Source organism: Lineus longissimus, chromosome 6 (genome assembly GCF_910592395.1).
Source record: "Lineus longissimus chromosome 6, tnLinLong1.2, whole genome shotgun sequence".
In the NCBI taxonomy this organism is placed as follows: domain Eukaryota; kingdom Metazoa; phylum Nemertea; class Pilidiophora; order Heteronemertea; family Lineidae; genus Lineus; species Lineus longissimus.
In genome coordinates, this window is record NC_088313.1 from 2,897,589 (window position 1) to 2,914,998 (window position 17,410).

Below are 17,410 nucleotides of genomic sequence, written 5' to 3' on the forward strand. Positions count from 1 at the left end.
AAAAAGGAGAACAGGAAAGCCTCTGTTAATAGAACAGAAGAGGCAGCAAATGCGGCTGATATTGTGATGGCTATTCGTAAGCTAGACGCCGCTGACAAATTACCTAACTTCGTGATTGCAGCGAGCGATCTAGGAAAGATACCCAGAGCTCATCCAGAGGAGCTAAATAACATCTCGTTGGTCAACAGACTGGCCAAGCTTGAGCATAGAATAACTGAAGTTCAGTGTGTTGTGAAGAAGAACTCTCTCGAGATATTGAACTTGGCGACTCGTGGCGAAGATGAAAACAAGGAGACTGTAGAGGAGGAAGCAATGGATACGCTGACGGCAGACAGAGGGGATTCCTCGCAGAGTGTGGTCACGGGATCGAGTGGGCCTCCAACTTCATTCCAGTCAATATACGCATCGACATCGCGCAATACTTCCCCTGTAACGAGGGGGCATAACGGTCGGAGGGGAGGTGCCCGTGGAATGTCCAGGAGTACCACGTCCAACAGATCGGAGGGAACGCTAGATAAAGATATACCTTCGTACGCGGAAGTTACTGAGCAGCCCGCGAAATACAACTCTTTCCTTTCTAAGGAACATCACTCATCAAGAGGAAGGAGGCCACCGGGCCCCCTAATGTCTATTCATAGAAGTGTGTCACGCCTTAAGGGTGCTGATAGCATGCAGTCGCTAGCATCGGACTATGTGGGTTGTGACAGTGACGGTTTCGAACCAGGCATACATGAATTACTGAAAAGAAAGAAACGCGAGGCCAAAAGGCGCAAGGCCATTACTGGCAGCGGAAAATCGCACGACAAATTAAAGGCTGGTCCGGAACCAGCAAGGGACGCTTTCGTCTATAGGATAAACAAGGGAACTCTCGAAGCGGACATAGAGGATTACGTGTCGGAGCAGAATATCAAAGTGCGCGCGGTTAAAATGCTCTCGCACTGTGACGCAGCTTTTTGCTCGTTTAAGCCTGCACCACACGGTGAAAATTTGCGTGATGCAAGTGACACGCGTGCATGTTGCGACAGGCAAATTCTCACTGTGTGGGGTCGTTTTTTGCTGCGTATCTTCCCTCGCGAGTCGAGACGCAGCCGATCTAGCATGTTTGATATTTTCTCGACACGCGAGGAAGTTAATCACCGTGTGGGGGCTACCTGCAGCAATGTTGCGCGAGTTCGACGAATCACAACAAGCAGATCGGTCACATGATTTATAGGTCAGTCACATGATACCAAAATGGCAGCTCTGTGGAACTGGCGATACTTCATGGGGTCCTCCTCCCGCAATTCAGCAATTAGATTTGCATAGGCCCCCTTATCCTCTCTTCTCTGAATCCATGGCCTTGTCCAAAGACTACGGTCCACGCGGCGCCGCCTCCGACGGAGTAACAGCAGGAGAATAAGGGCAATTTGGTCTTCTTGGTCCATAATACTTCTCATAGGATTTGACAGTTCCCGGGCGCTGCCATTTTGGTATCATGTGACTGACCTATAAATCATGTGACCGATCTGCTTGTTGTGATTCGTCGAACTCGCGCAACATTGCTGCAGGTAGCCCCCACACGGTGATTAACTTCCTCGCGTGTCGAGAAAATATCAAACATGCTAGATCGGCTGCGTCTCGACACGCGAGGAAGATACGCAGCAAAAAACGACCCCACACAGTGAGAATTTGCCTGTCGCAACGTGCACGCGTGTCACTTGCATCACGCAAATTTCACCGTGTGGTGCGGGCTTTAGAGTGACGGTGGGGAAGTCGGACTTTCCAAAGCTAATGAGTGAGGACACGTGGCCTGAAGGAGTAATGGTAAGAAAATATATCGTCCCGTCTCGGGATCGCGCCACAAAAGAATCCGTTATATGAACAAGAGCCCTCTAACGTATTACTTCATTCTTACTTGTATCCTATTCCCATCATGGCACAGTCGTTCGGCAATAGACTTCCACTTTCCATCACCAGTTACAACGCTCAGGGACTTGGTACTGGGAGAGTTGAATACCTGACAATCCTTTCTGACAAATACGATTTTATATTTGTGCAAGAACACTGGCTTCACGAGTGCGAACTTTTTGATGTGTTGACCAGTAGATTTCCCGAATGCAATGCCCACGCGGTATCTGGGATGGAGCCTGGCGTTATAACGAGGGGCAGGCCTTATGGTGGCACTGCCATCCTCTGGAAGACTAGTATCAGGCATGTAATCTCGCCAGTTACTTTCAAAACGAACCGGTTTTGCGCCATTGTTGTAGAATTAACTGACTCGGTAAAAATACTTATGTGCAATTAGATATGCCAGGCGTCGATAACCCCACCGAGTACGAAGACACTTTACAAGAATTGAATGCTCTGTTTGCTCAACAAGATATTGACCGAATAATTCTTGGAGGAGATTTTAATGTAGATTGGGTCAGAACGCATCTGAACACGACTCAACAACTTGAGATATTCCTGCAGTCAGAGTCACTGAAGACTATCAGCGATTTTGGTGAGATTGATTTTACATTCGAGAGTAAGATAAACAACAGCAGGTCAGTGTTAGACCATTTCTATATCACAGAGAATCTTCTGGGGGACATATCTGACCATAGAGTGACTCACGATGTCGATAACTTTTCAGATCACTCGCCACTTTCTGTCGAGTTTAACATGCAGATTGAACATGTTTATAATGAAGGGCAGTCAGCCGGTGCCCGAGGAAATGTGCCTAAATGGGACTCACTCGCCCCAGAAGACATTGTGCAATATAAGTTTAATCTAGACAGGGAGGTGAACGCCATTGAAAGAACGGCACGCGACTATTGTAATATATTCAAATGTAATGACCACAAGGAAGGGATCGAGGCTTTACACAATGATATCATTAGTGCATGTTTAACTGCAGGGGAAGAATGTTTTCCTTGTCAGGTCAATGCTCAGGCAAAAGGTCGGAAACCTTTTCCAGGGTGGAACGAAAACATTAGAGAGCTTAGAGAAAGGGTGCTGCTTTGGCACAACATCTGGAAGGCCGGGGGGTCGCAAAGGCAAGGGGTCGTATTCGAGATCCGTAAAACGACTAGGGCGAGATACCAACATGCTGTCAAACTCTCCAAAAAGGAGAATAAGGTAGCTGAGAGTAATAGAATAGCAATGGCATACCTGGAAAAGAATGACAGCGACTTCTGGAAGTTGATCAATAGGGGAAAAAAGAAGAAACAGACCTACGCGGTGAGAATTGATGATGCTATGGATGACAGATCCATCGCAGATAGGTTTGCTGTTAAATATGAGGCTTTATATTCATCGGTTGGTTACGACGAGGATCAGATGAGTGATATAATTAAAGACTTGGACAACGACATAGACTTTAGATGTGAAACTAACAGATGTGGGTGCATTAGCCACACTATCTCAGCAGTTGAAGTTCGATCTGCTATTTTCAAACTGAACAAAGGAAAACATGATGGTGGGAAGACTCTATTTAGTGACCATTTGATACATGGTACAGAGGTACTCGACAAGAAGCTAGCGGAGCTTTTCACGCTCATGTTGTCCCATTCTTACATACCAGAGGCGTTCAAAAGGTCGATTATAATTCCTATCCCCAAGAACAAGAGAAAGTCTATTAACGATTCTGATAACTATAGAGGAATCGCATTAAGTAGTGTCTTATGTAAGGTGTTAGACCACATCATTATGGAAAAATGCCCTCAGGTTTTTTGCACATCTGATCTGCAATTTGGGTTTAAGAAAAAGAGTTCTACCACCCAGTGTACATTTGTGCTCAAAGAAGTTATTGATTATTATCTCTCGCATGGAAGTAATGTTTACGTGACGTTATTAGATGCCAGTCGTGCATTCGACAGGATTGAATACACCAGGCTGTTCAACTTGTTAGTAAAAAAGAAATGTTGTCCACTGATTGTGAAATTTCTGGCAACGCTGTACACGTGTCAATATGTCCAAGTAAAATGGAAGGACACTCTAAGTAGGGTAATTAATGTAAAAAATGGTATAAAGCAGGGTGGAGTAATGTCCCCTATTTTATTCTGCATTTACTCGGATGAAATGCTACTGGACTTGAAACAGTCGAGTTACGGATGTTATATTGGCCAACAATTTGTAGGGGCATTGGCGTACGCCGATGATGTAGTTCTATTGTGCCCCACTAGACATGGCATGCAGGAAATGCTTAAGATTTGTGATAGATATTCCGAGGAGTATAGATTATTGTTCAATGTCATTAAAACACACTTCCTATTGTTTGGAAAAGAAGCAGCCGATACTTTTTTAAGGTGGCAAAACAACAGACTTGAGGTAGAAGATATAGCAAATCACCTGGGCCATATCATAGGCCCCCACGCCGAGCAGACACTTATTGATCAAGCTATTGGAAACATGATTGCCCGAACTAATGCACTTGTCTCTGCATTTAGTCATTGCGACATTGATGTAAAATATCGCCTGTTCAAAACATATGTCATGTGTTTATACGGCAGCGTACTGTGGGATTTTTCTTCTAGGCACATGGATAGACTGCTTACGACCTGGAGGAAATGTGTAAGGAAACTATTCAAATTACCGTATCGGACACACTCAAATTTGTTGCCTACTATATGCCGGGATATCAATCCGGAATTTCAGATGCACAGCAGGTTTTTAAAAATTTTTAAGACTGCTCTGAGAAGTAATAATGAACTGGTTGAACTGTCTGCGAAATTAGTCATTTACGGAAGTAGTTCCTCCGTCGGGGGAAACATCAATGTACTATGTGAGAAGATAGGGACCGATAGGGACAACCTTATTAGAAGGGGTAACAAAGTTGGTGATATCGAAACGAATGACATAGGCAGTGTGATCAGGGATCTTATACTGATGAGAGACAGGGGTGACTATCACCTCTTTGATAGAGATGAGCTGTCAGATACTATTACGCATCTAGCATGCGAATGATAAGTTGACCTTTGCCCCCCCCCCCGCGGCAGAGGATCCATGAGAATTTTTCTTTCATAAATAGACTTTGATACATGTATTTTGTTTTTACGTTCTTGTCTTGTTCAATGCACCTTTTCTTGTAAGCGCACAATGCACAATACTGTAAAATGTACAAGAGTACGATAAATAAACTATATATAACCCTGGAATCAGCTGGGGAATTTCGATCAGTGATCCATGGCTTGATTGTCCTCAATGTTTTTACACCAGCCTTTGAACCACGATGTGTCACTCTTGGCAATGTTGGCAAGTAACATGGGGCAGATCGATTTCCAAAATCAAGAATCCTTAGATTCCTTTCAGTATTAATCCATGATTGACAATGGGCAGGTCGATTTCTCGAGGAAAGTGAGTATAATGCCACCTTGCCAAGCTGTAGGAGCTTGGATCTGCTGTGCACTGGCATTTTATAGACGAAAAGAAGACAACTTTACAAGAGCTTGTTTGGCTCCCTTTCAGCGCACACAACAGTATATCAAGCTACACGTATGAAGTTTGGCAGTGATCATGGGTCGGGGTCCTTTCAGCGCACACAACAGTATATCAAGCTACACGTATGAAGTTTGGCAGTGATCATGGGTCGGGGTCCTATTATTCACAGCCGCGAGTCACAATCTGGTAACTTTTTGTCTCACATATAAAGTTTGGCAGTGGTCATGGGTCGGGGTCCCATTATTCCCAGCCGTAAGTCACATTCTGGTAACTTTTTGTCTCACATATAAAGTTTGGCAGCGATCAGGGGTCGGGGTCCTATCATTCCCAGCCACGAGTCACAATCTGGTAACTTTTTGTCTCAAGTATGAAGTTTGGCAGTGATCATGGGTCGGGGTCCTATCATGCACAGCCACAAGTCACAATCTGGTAACTTTTTGTCTCACGTATAAAGTTTGGCAGTGATCATGGGTCGGGGTCCTATCATTCCCAGCCACGAGTCACAATCTGGTAACTTTTTGTCTCACGTATGAAGTTTGGCAGTGATCATGGGTCGGGGTCCTATCATGCACAGCCACGAGTCACAATCTGGTAACTTTTTGTCTCACATATAAAGTTTGGCAGTGGTCATGGGTCGGGGTCCCATCATTCCCAGCCGTAGGTCACATTCAGGTAACTTTTTGTCTCACATATAAAGTTTGGCAGTGATCAGGGGTCGGGGTCCTATCATTCACAGCCACGAGTCACAATCTGGTAACTTTTTGTCTCACGTATGGGCCCACTCATTGTTGGTTCAAGAAGCGGATAATAGACGGTGAAAGCATCTGGTTTATGTCCCTCCTGCCTCCGTTTCATCAGCTGTTGAAGACGAATCCCACTTTTTATTTGACTGTCCTCTATATGCTGACCTCAGAGTTAACCTTTTATCATCTATACCCACCCAATTATCAGACCAATCAGTTGCGAAAACTAATTTATATTTCTATCTTGTAAACTCCGAGGGTAAACCAATTATTGTTTTAAGTACATTTTTCAAAAGAAAGGTCGATTCTCTGACAATCATAATTTTAATATGTGCATTAGATAATCTGTTTTTAAGGCCAGGCTAGTCAGATGGTGACTTTGCTGAAATATAGCACACCCGGATTTACCAAGTGTCCAGTGTCCAGCTTTTTTAACGTTTAGAATTTTTTTCGATACACTCATTCTTACTCAATTCAGGATACAAACAATTGCATCAGAGTTAATGATCATCAACTTTGATACATGTAAAAGACCTGATGACCCTTTGATATGAAGACTTTAGAACAATGAGGATGTTTAAACCTGGGTACGAGCGGGCTTTGTTTAAAGTCAATGGACCGTGTATTGAACAAGGCTTGAATTACTGCGAGGTAAGACTAGGCAAAATAACGTATTGCACTTAACCGTATACTAACGAAGCAAACCGCAGATATTTTTCAGCGAAATATATCTAAACCATTAAGTGTTCTCATTTTACGAAAAACCTTCACGATGTACATATAACACACTTGTTCAATCTTCACTTAAAAAAATAGAGGAGGTAGCGCTTTGAGCAGGGTGACCTGGAAAGGCGCTTTACAAATTCTACATTTATTTATTTATTTATATTTGTATTGGCGAAAAAGTCGTTAAAGAGGGTTATTAAGACAAAAACTTCGATCACTGCTTGAATGATAATCGCAATTCAAAACTATCAAACGTTGGCAAAAAATACCAAAATCAAGAGACAACGACATTTTGGTATTTTGATAAATAAATAAATAAATATAGAATTTGTAAAGCGCCTTTCCAGGTCACCCTGCTCAAAGCGCTACCTCCTCTGTTTTTTTAAGTGAAGATTGAACAAGTGTGTTTTAAGAAGGGATTTGAATTGGGTGAGGGTCTCAGCAGATGTAATTGCTTTGGGGAGTCGATTCCAGAGATAAGGGGCAGCCACGGAGAAACTGCGATCCCCGTACTTTGATTTTGAGCGAGGTACAAGGAGACACTTTGAACAGGATGACCTGGTAAGGCGCCCACCTTCGTTACGCTGCTGTCAACAGGCCTAACCGGCATGGGCAAATAAACCACTCAATCTCTTGGGTCATTTTGTCTCCGGAACATGGAAGATACAACTTTACATGAAGACGGTACGCATCATTATCATGTAGTTCTCAAACTTGTCAAAGCAGTGTTACTTGCAGAACCCTGCCTCGGTTGCCTTTTCAATTTCTTCTGTAAGAGACTGTGAGCCTTCTTTCTGCAGACAAATGCTGCAAATATAAAAGCGCCTTGTAAGCCATTTACAACAATGAATGCATATTCCATGACAATGTTCCCAGTTGCTATCCAAATGTATGCAAAAATCCAAGTTATGCCCATAATGATGGAGAGTTTGACATAGAGAAGAAAGTTGCACTTGTTTTCCCTCCTGACCATTTTCGCCTCCCTTGAAGCTTTAATAATGTGGTAAATTGTAACGGTGTACATGATGATGCACGACACCAGGAGTAACCCAACTGGGCCAAGGAAGAGAAGGACTAATCCTCTTAGGTTGGTTATCCAACAAAACCCTCGGGCATAACCTGGATTGTATGGGTGTACATCATCTTTGAAAGAGTCCAATAGCAGAGATATGGTCACAATGATTAAGCAAGGGGCAACCCCAACCGTAAACACAGAATTTCAAAAACCGTTTCATCTTTGAGCGCTCGTCTCCGAAGCTTGCTTGGGTTGTACTGAATGTCAAAGTCAGATCGAAGGCTAATGCACTCATCCAAAAGAAGGTAGCAAGAAAACAAAAATGTATTAGCGCTGCAAAGAATATACAGACAGGTAAGGCTTCCGTCCGGTTACTTCGAACCAGGAATAAGGCCGCAACTAGACTCATTATTGTGAGACCTGGAGTGTTCCGCATCTCAGGGAGTATGATGTAAACGATAAACTGGATTGCCAGGCATATGAGAGAAATAATGTTGCATATCAGCGATACAACTGCAGGCCCTTCCACAGATTCCAAACTGATGTGTTGTTCAGACTTCTGCATAATTCTCTTTAGATATTCATCACATATCAGAATGGATGAATTCTCAGGTCGCAGCCACCAAGGGAGGTCTACAACTTCCTTTGAAGAATTCACAAAGACAGTTCCATTTTTTAAAGTTACATACTCATCCTCATTGAACCTTTTCCAAAGGCATCCCTCCGTTTTATCCGATGTGTTCATTTGGACACCACTAAAAACGAATTCTTCAGTAAAAGAAAGTTCAACATCAAAAAGGGCTATATTTTGTTCCACAATCTCCACACAGCTCCCTTCCTGTAGTTGCTTCCCCTTAGGACAAAAGACATCCCTGCAGGTGTAACTAAACACGTCAACGATCTGTTGTTTGCCACACTGGGGTAGCGGGACATCCACGGTTGAACCATCCAAACTGTTCTTTTTCACCATCGCACCAACCCTTGGATCAAAAATCAAAGATAGGGCTGGCGGGATGGCTCCTGCAGAAATACATCAACAATCTGTATATATAAAGTATAAATGCTAACCCGGTGTAAAAGTAAAAAGTGTCCCCCCTGGAAAAGTGTCCGGCCCTATTTTATTCTGCAATATGGTTCTATAGAGACCCTGACAGTCAATAGCTCAGAGATTGAAGCGCATAATAGAATCCTTTGTTCCCGGACATTTTATCCTAGGACATTTTAAACTTCTACACCGGACTGTAAACACCAACATACTAAACATATACCGTACTGTTAGATCAACCGGTAGTCTAAGATCATCCGGTACACAAAAACGTTATCAATATGTTAATCTCCTCTATTGTCAATATCTGACCCCCTGTCTCACTCATTTCAATCAACTCCCTACTTGGGTGGCAACCAGATTTTGCTCAAATCCCCTAACTCCCCGATTTATTTCCCTTAGTATGACACATTCACCTGGTAGTTCATCCCTCTTCCAGTTATACCTTTGTACTAACTCAGTAATACTTTTCCCTAACCGATGATGTGCTCCCGGCAAAGAGTAACCCAACAGTAATCTTCACTAATGAATTTCCTGACTTCCTCAAACCATTGATGAATTTTACTAACCTCCTCTCCAACTGAGTTTGAATACTGCATTCTTTAATTATGTTCGGTAATAAATCGTTATGAGTGCGATAAGGCAAACACAAAACCTGACGAATACATTTGCGCCACGCAATATATAACTCTTGCATGTATGGCTTCGAGACATCTAATAGCTGATAATCGTACAAAGACATGCAAAAACTTTTGAACAACCTATATCTTATTTCAAAGTCGGCGAACCTAAACTGAGCCATTAACATGTTAGTCCGTTTGTAAAGATCATTTACTAAAACATGAACCCTTCTTCGACGAAGATCAGGGCCAATAAGAATGCCCAAATGAATTTCTTCAGTAGAAATTTTAACCCTTGTACCCTCAAAGACAATCTCTCCTGGTGGGTCATCTGACCCGAAAACTAGATATCTGCTCTTTGATGCGTTATCAGATAACCTGAATTCAATAGAAAAATTATGATCTGTATTTAGCATCCTCTTTAACCCATAGCACGATGGTCTAACAGAATCACATCATCAGCATACACAAATATACCACAAAATATGTTGTCAACATGGCAGCCGATTCCGTCAGTTTTTAGACTGTTGATAAGCTCATCAAGATAAATTCTGAATAGAACGGGAGAAAGCACCCCGCCCTGCTTGACGCCATTTGAAACAGTAAACTCACCAGAAATGTTCTTCCCATCACTGAACCTGTACACGTTGTTGGGTATAAATATTGGCTAAGAGCCTAGCTGCTAACGGACACAGCCCTTTCCTAAGATGGAGACGAAATTACTTGACGAAATGAATACGTACAATCAAATGCTTTGCTTGCGTCAAGCATTACGCAATAAACTGCAGTTTTACAACTGTTGTATTAATTGATCACTTCATTTATAGCCGTACTGTACGTCGCTGTGGACAGACCAGACTTGAAGCCGAACTGGGCATCGGATGTCCGTAACTCATTCTCATACTTTTTTTAGGAATACACCCAACCCTGTATTCTTTTTTGCACAATCATTTGTAATTGTAACTGTACGTTTCAATTTGAAAGTACGAATAAACATATACAATAGGGCCGGACACTTTTTCCAGGGGGGCATTTGTTACTGTTACACCGGTCCGATGAACAGGTTAAGATTTCCCTGGTCTCTGTCCCGATAATCCTCTTTTTTCTAAAACTGTCAAGGAATTTCTGAGAATGCACTTACAGGACTAGTATGAATACTTTTTTCTGAGACACCCGGCCTGTTCAGTAGCTCGGACACTGTCACCATGCATCTATCGGGTGGACTCGAATGAATTATCGACTTACTCATTTAAAGAGAAAAAAAACTGACACCATCACAATTATATGTAGTTTACTGATCATGTTGTCATCAAATGGAGATGGTTATAATACAAGTCCATGATAATTACACCTGGCATCGTATTCCATTGTGTAGACGACCATGGCGACAAAGACAATCGAGTGCAGGTGCATCATCTTACACGGAAATACTTCACGCATATAATTTTTTGTTAGTAAGTTGTTGGAAATCAGTCATGATGCATCCGTACATATGTTTTTTACGATATAATACGAAGCCATGTTACGGGATGAAGATTGTCGGCGCCCAAACGCGGGCAGTGGGTAGAAACCCAAATTTAAGCCTGGTGCCCAGCTTCGACGTACGCGGCATATTCTACGTCAAAGCCAGGTGTTTTCAACCATTTTATTGCAGCGTGCTTCTATTAGCATCATAACTACTCCTTGGATACATTGTGTTATGTCATAGCAAGTGACGATTCGTAAGCTCGTTGTTTCTCGTCTCGAAATCCCAAGATCTTTCGAAAAGCATTGCTAATCAACTGAACGGATGCTTCTATGGCAAACATGTCACAAGAGTTTTGAAAACAAGAAAAAATATATAGAATGTTTTTTTGCTTTGTCATATCTTTCTCAGCCGCGTGCATTGTGACAGGTAGTTCGGCAGATGCAGTCGGTACTCCGACTGACTCCTTTTCCGAGACGTCGTCTGCCTCACAAGGAGCCATAACCGAGCCGTCAATACAAAAAAATGGGACAACGGATACCTTGAACTGCGTCAAGGATGTTCGCAATAATGCTGTGTGTAATATTAAGTTGTGGCAGCCAAACTACTGGTCTCAGGTCATTGAGAGCAAGATACAGCTTTACACGGAGAACTGGGGTAAGATGTTACGTATTTTCTTTCTGCCGCTCTGTATCTCCCTCGGATTCACGGGAAACATTTTGTCATTTTCTATCATGGTGTCAGCAAAAATGAAGAAATCATCATACAGCTCATTTCTTGCTACTTTAGCCGTGTATGATAATTTTGCCCTTATAGTCCGCCTTCTCGGTTACGTCAATTTCATGGCAATATTTTACAACGTTGATATTTTCGTTGCATTAACTACTGATATTTCATGTGTTCTTTGCGAGCTTCTTGTGACGCATGTACACATTATATGCGGTTGGCTCATCGTGCTCGTTGCACTGGAAAGATTCGTCATCATCACTTCACCAATCACAGGGAGGAACATCTGTACGAAAAAGGCGGCGAATCTTCAGATCTGTGTCATCCATATTTGTGCAATCTTCTCACAGTGTTACCATGTGTGGCAAACTGAGTATGTTAAAGGCATTGGATGTGCTATGGAGAAACATAATCAATCATCGCACTTTGTTGTGGCGGGAGTATTTGTTGTCACCCCTGTCGGTTTAACTTTACTCCTCAGTATAGCCACGATAGCCTCTATAAACTGTCGCCCAAGGATAGAAAGAAATTCAGGAAAAGACGTGAAGGTCAAGAAGGTCACCAATATGCTCCTATCATTATCTTGCAGTTTTCTCTTTTTATCAGTTCCTAATGCACTTCTAGCTGAAATTATTCAGTTTTTCCCACAGTATTACGTTACTTCTGTTCCCTATATGAACATTTTCGACTTGCTTTGGACCGTTAATTTTTCCATAAACTTTTTTGTTTACATTCTCAGCGGGTCTGATGTCCGGAAGGAATTCGTCCGTCTGGTCTTTTGCCGTTGACGACAGTAGCAATGTCACAGTGCTTAGCGTTACAGGTATTAGGTATTAGGTAAGTTTATTTGGCCAAAATGATTCAAATATGAAGTTTACAAAAGTAGTGAAAATAACGGCCAAGGAACACAGCCAAGATCCACAATTAGATCGCTCACGGCTGCGCCCATGATTAGTGAATGCAGTGACCTTTCCTTTTGTAGCCTATGCGATTCACTGAATACCTTTACAACGAAAGGCGAACCTTACAGAAATTTTCCTGTATCAGCAGTTGAAGGGGATTTCGCATGACCAACGTTTCGGCCTATACTTTTTAATTTTCACGGGCCGTGAAATCAACCTTCTCAATTCTTGTTTATAACTCCGGCGCAGATCAGAAAGCTAGACTCGGCCTGGTGAACATGTGGACAATAGGGCCTGCAATAGGGTTCCATTCAGAACCTGACTGAGGCGGGGTAATTAAGGGCATTGTATTGCTCGTATACGAAATCGCTTTTAAGAACTTTATAGTAACTACTCGGCCTCTGGATGATCATCCATATTTGTAATCACTGGTGGTGTTACTATAGGTCGGGTTAGTTGGATCCGCCCTATTGTGACTGCTCCGTCAGTGTAAAACCAGTTATAAACTCGACATCCTGAACCTCATAGTCTTATACTCCCTTTAAACGTAGTGTCCTTACGTATATGAGTTGCTCTATATCTCAGACGCTCCAGGTCACGTGACATGAAGCAGCTAGCCACGCCTTTAGTCAAGACCTTTAAGCCCGAAGCGTAGCCTTCGTGATATATTTTATATAATTAACACTCCTTACACTTTTGAGATCACGAACACGCTTTATAATTGCATATCAAATAAATTGCTTTCCCAGGACAATCGATTCGCCTCTGTTTGTTTTAACGGGATCAATATTAAGTTATCCCGTCTTGGGTGCGTGTCAAGTAGTTCTCGCCTGGCGGCCGCTGGAATGTGCTCTAGGAGTCAGTCTCGCCTCGATGGCCGCATTCAGTATTCTTATAGGCAACAGCTGTCATCGTGTTGGTGAAGTTTTCTGATCGCATGATATCGTATTTTAGACATTTCTGTTGAAATATGAAGGGACTTCGTCGGATTTCACTTTTAGTGGCTAAAACTTTAGATGCTGATGCCTGAGTTGTTTCTCTTCTCTTCTCTCTCCACGAGCTCTCGTGTGTGTAGCCCAGAAACGAATTGCATTAAAGATAGTTTTATTTATTTTTATGAGGTCTACATCCGATTTCACGTGGCTAAACCGTAAACTAAAGATCTGCCGTTATTCGTATCGTCCTCGTCGACATGCCCATCTGTTCCCTTGTAAGCTCCTCTGCCGATTAATCGGTTTTTGATTGTAAAATGACTAACTTATAGTTGAATAAGAATGAGAGAATTTGGTTGAGCTCACACTGTGTTCGAGTTCCGAGGGACATGAGCCAAAATAGTTCTCATCGGAGGTTCCTATTTATCATATCTATCGTTACGTATTGGGAATCGGCATCCTTTCTTGGGTGCACTGCATGTATTTGTTGCTACCGATTCCTTGCGAAAATAATTTGTATATGTTTGAAAATCTAGCCCGTTAAAGGTTGTATGAATTCAAACCTCATAAAGTTGCATGTGAAAAAATATCATCATACTGTTACGTTAGTTTTACGCATTTGAAATATTTCACTTTCCGTTTCAAAGTCCACTACCTTTCCTTATAGGTGGGATACTGCTAAAGTTCTGAGAATACACATGTGTCTCAGTCCTGTTCCAAGTCAACGATTTGAGAGCAGGCAATTAGAACTGGTGCCCACATGTAGCTAGAGTCTTTCAAATAAAAACATTGATATAGCCAACATCACTGTGCTAGAACCCCTTGCTACGATTTCGTTAAGGCAGGATCAACATCTCAACAAAAGGGGGACGCGGCATCTCCGAGGAAATATTGGAAATGATCACGTCGATTTTACGGTGACCATCAAATTGGCTCGATCTTCGTATAGTCAATTAAATATCTTCTTGATATAAAGATATTTTTCGGACTTGAACTGATCATGACAGTTTCCCTCTGACTTCGTCAAGAACAGAAAAGCTCACAAAATGCTTCTCTGGATTCTGCTTCTTCTGGCTTCGTCGCATCATGGGCAAACGGCAGATGTAAAAGGTAAGGACTTTCTTCCGTGAGTATGTATAATTTACTCTCCCGGGCTATTTGATTGATTCATAACGTTACCTCTAAAATGGAGCTGTTATTTCTGTGTGAGGGCCATGGAAATCTGTTTAAACCCAATAATAAACACTTTCGGATCTGCTTAAAATTGATGATGACATACATGGAAAGGTTTCTGATCTTGTGAAAAACATCGATTTCCCTCAAAAACCTCCATAAGCATAAGGATGTGCACACATGTATCTGTGTCGCTGAAAAACCCTAAAATGCATTTCAGAAGCTCAGAATCATTGATTTTATGAGTATTGGTAGTGTGTACCAATCTCAGTTTAACAATACGCAAATATGCGTCTATGTGGTATTTAAAGGAGTTTTCTCAATTCAGTCACGTTCTCACCATTGTCTTCAGACTGTAAAACGATCTGGCATCGTTCTGAAACCTATCAATCGTTATGTGATAAACTCGTATACTGTTTTCAAGCAAACAAATTTAGCCGATACTTCAAATTAGGAATGATGATGCTTTAACCATAAGATTTACATGCATGTATTGTAAATGTATTTATCGCACCACATTCCTCGAGGGAATCAACTTGTATTGGTTCATCATTGCCTGTGATTCGTAGACACATACATGGCTGTAGTGGTAGAAAGGTCATTGGAAATGTCAGATTTATCACAGGCACTTGTAAATAAGAGTACCGCCCCACTGACGACACACGTAAAAAAAACTAAATCCTTATATGCTGTCAGTGGGAGTGTGTTTGTCAGTCGACTTGGGGGCTATTGAGCTCTTATTTCTATGTGCCTGTGATTCACGGGTCATTTTTCACAGTTACCAAATTTAAATATCGGAGTAGGGATATCGCATATTACATGTATGGCTGTTAATTTTCCATATTCGGGTGGTCGATTTATACATTTTTTGATCGATCACCAATGCTGGTTAGTTTTACGCATGCAGTTTTGCAACATTCACTGTGACCCAGTGGTCTTTTTTGATAATTTCCGTTGAACTAGGTAGTCTGTTTGACGAAGTAAGCTGTCATCAGCAAAGGATACAAACTGTGTTTGTACAACTTTGCATTCTAAACACCCGGGTTCAGTCGCAAGCTAATATAAATAGTCTTCATTTACTCTTGGCATTATGGATGTCACCAGAAAACTTTGTCCTGATTTCTGCTGCACTCTGAGCTTGTTGGAAAATAACAAGAAATGGTTAAAATGCATTGGACGATTGCATCGTGGTATGAGCATGTACATGTAACATGTAGGAAACATGTCGCTCTTTCTTCTTGGTGGTAAGAAAGTGTTTCAATGAGATGTGACTCGCCCTCAGGTGATTTCTTCGCAGAGTTCATCCTCCATATCAAGGGCCTATTAAAGGAAACCTATACCGAAGCGCTTATAAAAATGGGGAGTTTTGAACGGCCCGGTTAAAACCGAAGGCGGGAATAAGCTTCCATTGATAAATGTCAGCAGTTTCGAGTTCCCCTGAGGTAGTTGATTATGTAGCAAATGAGATGCATGAGAAGTTATCACCAATCATATGGTTAGAATTCAGTGCTTTAGAACATTTATTGATAACTATTGATGTTAGCTCTTTCACTAAACACCGCTCGATAGGAGGCGTCCCCGCGGCGTGTATGGTGAGAAAACTGAAAATAATCCACTTCATTATCAACTATTCATGTGAACTCATTATCCTCTCATGATTTTAAACACACTCATTGCAATGTTTCTTGGGGCAAATTATATTGATGGCGTACATCTCCGGGCGGGTATGTCCGAACCAAACCCAAGATGATAAAAGATATCACGCCTCGACCCCTGGCAAATTATTTGGAATGGTCAGGACACTTTCGATAGTTATCTTCTTCATGCAATGACCATGGGCAAAGCTCCTGTCCTTTCACGCCTGGGTAGTTTAAACTGTAAATGATAGTCTACACAGCTGTCTGCAGCTTATTCTTTTTTCCTAGAAATGTCGTTGGCATATCATGAAATTAGTTGTCTCACTAACCGCCATTTGGCATGGAGACGTCCCTTCGCCCAACTTTACCCTCGCGGCGTACGGTGATAAACTTAAAGGTTTTCAAAAATCTATAATATTTGTCCGATTACAAAGAATTCGTGATTGTAATTCTAGAGCAATGGGAGCGGTTGAGAACAGCGACTTACCAAGGATACTCGTGCGTATAAGGATAAAACTCTGTAGAAACAGGACGAATTTTGTGCACATTTCTATCCGTGTACTAGGTAAATGATCCGTTATACGTCTCTTATCTCAACCTCCCTAATGTCTTGGTCATCGAACTGATGAAAACAATCGAAGACTATTCATTATTGCGTTGTCGAATAAGATACGGACGAATGATACCTTTTTGTCCGAATAACGCCGTTTTGTTCTGTGCATGCAGTCGAACTATATTGACGTCCTCGCCATGTTTACTCATTTTGTTATTAATGAGGAAATTGATCTGACGAGAGTTGCACCTTAATTGGATTTTTGCGTACTTGCGACAGCTTTTAGTCAGCATGATTGTGACAGATCTCGACACTTTATGACAGTTGAACCTCTTTACATCTTTAGCGTCGACCTTGGGGTTAAAGCAATGGGCGGCTTTTTACTGCAGTTTTTTCTTCTGGTTCATTAGTAAACTATTTTTCTCAACGTGTTTGATGCTTTTTCAATTTTTTTCCAGCTCTTAGATTGGTGG

At 41.9% G+C, this 17,410-nt stretch overlaps 1 protein-coding gene across 1 annotated transcript in view; it reads left to right on the top strand.

The window, feature by feature from the left end:
• Positions 1–11,041: 11,041 nt before the first annotated feature.
• The window catches only part of LOC135489423 (uncharacterized), a 35,739-nt gene continuing 29,370 nt past the window's right edge, over positions 11,042–17,410 (top strand). Inside the window, exons 1-2 of the mRNA XM_064774775.1 lie at positions 11,042–11,671; positions 12,480–14,684. Of these exons, the coding sequence (XP_064630845.1) occupies positions 14,621–14,684 (64 nt within the window). The 5' untranslated portion in view covers positions 11,042–11,671; positions 12,480–14,620. The remainder of the gene's footprint in view (positions 11,672–12,479; positions 14,685–17,410) is intronic.